Source organism: Olea europaea, unplaced genomic scaffold (genome assembly GCF_002742605.1).
Source record: "Olea europaea var. sylvestris unplaced genomic scaffold, O_europaea_v1 scaffold14812, whole genome shotgun sequence".
In the NCBI taxonomy this organism is placed as follows: domain Eukaryota; kingdom Viridiplantae; phylum Streptophyta; class Magnoliopsida; order Lamiales; family Oleaceae; genus Olea; species Olea europaea.
Genome location: NW_019232375.1, coordinates 1 through 2,690, shown reverse-complemented (window position 1 = coordinate 2,690; position 2,690 = coordinate 1). Strand labels below are relative to the sequence as shown.

At 36.4% G+C, this 2,690-nt stretch overlaps 1 protein-coding gene across 1 annotated transcript; it reads right to left on the bottom strand.

Moving 5' to 3' along the window:
• Positions 1–2,078: 2,078 nt before the first annotated feature.
• LOC111376289 (UDP-glycosyltransferase 83A1-like) lies at positions 2,079–2,585 on the bottom strand. The gene has a single exon (XM_022999237.1). The coding sequence runs from the start codon at positions 2,583–2,585 to the stop codon at positions 2,079–2,081; it is 507 nt and encodes a 168-aa protein (XP_022855005.1).
• Between the last annotated feature and the right edge of the window lie 105 nt (positions 2,586–2,690).

The window sequence follows — 2,690 nt, the reverse complement described above, 5'->3', positions numbered from 1 at the left end:
ATTGTTTATCGTACAATAAGCAATCATATAAGCCGACCAGGCTGCAATTATATAAGCCGACAAGGCTTCAAACATTTCCAATAGCTTCAATAACAAGTTAGGGCAAGCCATTACTTACTTGAGAAGTTGAACTTTGATGAAAATTGTGGAATTACACCGTTTAGAATGATCCCATTTTTTGAATTAGGAGTAAGCAGATCGCAATTTTAAAAATTTTAATAATAGCTCCAAGTGCATTCACAATGGTTCCTACAAATTGAGACAGAGAAATCTCTTAGAATCAACTAAAATTAAGGGGGTAAAATTAAGAAAAAGGAAAGCAAGACAATTAAAATACCATAATCCGCATTCTATAGACATCAAAGTTGTTCTGCCATCTGATTAAATGAAGGATCTTTTGCTATCTGTTCAGCTAATTTCTTGATGCTTGGATCCTGTACAGGCACAGAGTAAAGAATTTAAGAAAATAAATGACCTGCAAGTGCTGCAAAGAGAACCATTTACTGTGTATGCTAATAATATGATCAAAACTTAATTGATTTACCACTCTCTAATTCAAATCAATCGCATTCAATTAAATCAACTCAACATATTTCTATGTGAATTCGAATAAGTCTTAATGAAGGCATTTAATCACCAAAGAATTCATTTAATGACTACGACAACCATAAAAGTACATCTCTATCCTTTTATCAAAATTATATATTCGTACAGTGTGGTGTGAACAAATAACCAGCCTCTTGATGTAAGTAGCACTCATAAATTAATGAATTACTGATCAATTAATCTAATGCATTAAGAATAGAAATAAAAACAATGCATAACATCAATTGAAGATTACAGATTTTTCATTAAAATTAAGGTTCAAAATTAGATTACAACCATTCATTTTAACTAATTACTTAATTACACATCATTGGAGAAGAAAAATACAAGTCTATGAGTTAAAGCACATCACAGAGTATTAATAGAAACTGGAAAAAAATGAAAATATTGCACCAAGATTCCTTCATCTAGTAAAAATCTTAAAACCCCAACTTCTTGATTGATTTCTTAATTTTTTTCTCCTTGTGAGGCTCTTTCTTCTTGTAATTGATCTTGTTTTGTCATTTGATTAAGAGTAAACCCGAAAAAGTAAGGAAGTCTAAAATGAGTTTCAGTCTGAAACAGCAGAATGTTATCCAGCTAAACGTGTTACATATTAAGATTTAAGAACACCACCTTCTGTCAAAAATCAAAGACATTGTAATCAAGAAACTATGCAATACGAGCTTCTGAATCATGACATTTATATTTGAAGATAAGGTTTTCCCAATTTGTAATCTTCAAACGCGCCCTTTTACGGTTTTACCAATGCTGTGACAGTGTGACTGTATAATAGGAGGAAACAACGCTGTTTCACACCAACATGGAGCCAGACGAGTTCATGGTTATTCATTATTGGACTATATAAATTATAGCGGCATAACAATTAACAAGTACAGATCAAGTTAAATTTTCACCTCATCAATTTTGAGTAAAAATCCACAGGCTTGCTTCAGTTGCTTGATGGGCAACCCTATATACAGAACACATTGAGTCAAACGCTTGCACCACTTCTTGATGGTACCCTAAGTGAACAGAATAGTACAAACGCCGACTAATTATTGCTGCTTCCCAGAACTGGCATGCGATTAGTGACTCAACAATCAAGTCTGAAGGCATCCAATAAACATCTTAGGTCACGTGTATCTTGTTCAATGAAGGCACCGGTGTAGTTTTACCTCTAATAGCACGGGCCTTAGCACCGGACCGGAGAGCACCGAGCACGTCAACGGCAATGGCAAGCAGGAGCATACAAGTAGTTGGAGTTGCGCCCTAAATCGTCCCTTTCACATTTCGAATTTGGGAATTTGGGAATTTGGGTAAATGGGTTGTAAAATTGGATTTGGGTATATGAGTTGGGTTGAAATTTTAGGTTAAATGGATTGTGGGTTGTTGGGTAATGAGTTCTGGGCCGGATCATATTATTTAAAAAAAAAAAAAATTTTGGAGGCAAAAATGGGCCCCTTAATGGTCATGGGCCTGAGGCGCGGGCCTCACTGGCCTCGGCCCAGGACCGGGCCTGTGTGCAGTGTCAAGGCCATCTCTGCTGCTGCACCTGTTAGAAAAGCTACTGGTACAGCTTCCATCTTTTCGATGATATCGAGAATCCATCCAATTGAAATATCAGCTATGACACAACTAATCTTTTCATCACAGCTAAGCTTCTCCATCAGATTTGTCAAATTTCTCAGCAACGTTTTTCTAAGACCGCTGTTGATGATAAAACCATTGTTTCTATCATCATCAGGCATCAGTCCATCAGGAATCGATATTAGTTCTATGTTTCTTTGCTTCTCATCTTCCTCAGACATTGCAGCAACTACTTTTGCATGTATGTATTCTGTGTTAACAAATGTAACCTTGATTCCATGATTGGCAATTTGTTGAGAGAATTTCATGAGTGGCCGGACATGTCCTTGAGCTGGAAATGGCACAGCCAATATATGTGGTCTCCTTCCCTTAACTCCCTTCCATTCTTGCTCTGTTAATGGATGATCCATCTTCAGATCTCAGTGTGTGTGCGTGTGTGAGGGATTATAATAATAGCACGGCTTCAATGAAAAGTCAAAGTCTTGTGCTTTTTGTGATTTTCCATTTGAAATGGA